The 1,735-nt window shown below is 30.2% G+C and overlaps 1 protein-coding gene across 1 annotated transcript; it reads left to right on the top strand.

Moving 5' to 3' along the window:
* Positions 1 to 471: 471 nt before the first annotated feature.
* LOC111680128 (protein TsetseEP-like) lies at positions 472 to 1,445 on the top strand. Its single transcript, XM_023441750.2, has 2 exons — positions 472 to 933; positions 1,042 to 1,445. The coding sequence occupies exons 1-2, from the start codon at positions 550 to 552 to the stop codon at positions 1,423 to 1,425; spliced, it is 768 nt and encodes a 255-aa protein (XP_023297518.2). The 5' UTR covers positions 472 to 549; the 3' UTR covers positions 1,426 to 1,445.
* Positions 1,446 to 1,735: the final 290 nt, after the last annotated feature.

The raw sequence follows: 1,735 nt of genomic DNA, 5'->3' as shown, positions 1-1,735 counted from the left end.
TGTTTAGAAGATCGTATTTGAATCCTAGTTGCTAGACCTGTAGAAAACTATGGTCTAGGTAAATAGTGAATGTTAAAACTATCTATAATCAACTGTAAAATATTCAAGTTCCTAACTACTGAATTTGCATCACTTAACATTACTTTTTGATTACTTATCTCATTGAACACAATCAGCAAGTTGTTGAGTGAGATCAATAAAGATCTGATTTAAAGCTTTTTACGACTTTTAACAATTAAATGATTCGCCGACTGTAGGGTATCACAAATACTAGAATATTTACTATCAATTCTATGTAATCTTCATTAGTCAATATAACGGTATAGATATTCAAAAATACTATACTATTAGCATGGCACTATCTTTTAATGAGACCTAAAACGTTTTTCATTTGTGAATGAAAAATATTTATTTCCTAGAGGTATAAAAACTTTACATGTCTTTGGGAAATCAAATAGTTCTTTAAACACATTCAACAAGTAAACTTGTGATAAAAACACTAAATAAGCGAATATTTATAAAATATATATTAAATAAAATAAAATAATCATGCAATTCAAACAAAGTATAATTTTTATGGTGATTGCCTGTTTGGTCATTTTTGCAAATGGCAGTGTTTTGCCGGAACAAGACACCAACCTAAGTCTATTAAAGTTTATGACGCAATCGAATAGTTTAATGCAAAGAAATCCTTCACTTTCTTTGGAATGTTTCAATTACTATATTCCATTGATCGATAAGATTGCCAAAGAATATGAAGCTAATTATGGTGCTTGTGTACAGGAATCCGAGGATCAACGTAGTCAAGCCGAGGAAGCTACTTTAGAGCAACGTAATGATTTAGCTTCTCGTGCTGAAAACTCATGTAAAGTATTGAGTCAATGTAGTGAAAATGAGTCGGCTGAAAAAGTTTTCGAATGCTTTGTCGAAGGGGTAAGTTGTTCAAAACTTTTGAAGAAAATTCCTTATATCAAGGAATATTTCTCCTTCAAATGATTTTACGACTTATTAAGTTAACTAATTAAATATTTATTATTTTAGGGCTCGGAAAATGCCAAGGTTATGTATGGAATCAATGCTGATGCCTCTGAACATTTGTCTGCTTTGATCGAAGAATTCCGTTTGATCAACAATAGAGAATACAAATGTACCAATGAAACTAAACGTCAATATGAAAAGGATTCCGCTAAAGCTTATGAAGAATTAAACAGTTGTATTTTGGGTCTTACTGAAGTGCCTTCACCTACTGAAGCTCCTGTAGAAACAGAAGCTCCCGAGGTAACAGAGAAACCTGTACAGACTGAAGCTCCTGCAGAAACTGAACCTCCCGTAGAGACTGAAGCTCCTGAAAATAGACTCCCTGAAGAAGATATTCCTCTACTTCGTAAAAAGATACAGTCTCGTTTCCATAAATATAGAAATTAAGAGTTAAATATTTTTTTTGAAATCATGCATAACGCATTTCATTTATTATCATTGTATCGTTTTTTATTTAATAATAAATTTAAATTAATATTTTTTATAACATAGACGATATTTTTAAATTTGTATGTTGAGGATTTTTGGTACAGTGCGCATGAGCTGTTAATATGTTGAAGTTGTTTTAAAAACTTTTGGATAAAACTTGAAAAGTTCGATAATGATATCGCCCATGTGCATAAGTTTTTTAAATTAATACAAAATTATAAATTTATTTTTTAATTTTGTATTTTCCTAAAAACAATTTAGTTATACC

The sequence above is a fragment of the Lucilia cuprina genome, chromosome 3 (assembly GCF_022045245.1).
Source record: "Lucilia cuprina isolate Lc7/37 chromosome 3, ASM2204524v1, whole genome shotgun sequence".
Classification (NCBI taxonomy): Eukaryota; Metazoa; Arthropoda; class Insecta; order Diptera; family Calliphoridae; genus Lucilia; species Lucilia cuprina.
Note: the sequence above shows the minus strand (reverse complement) of the source record. Positions and strands in the feature narration are given on the sequence as shown.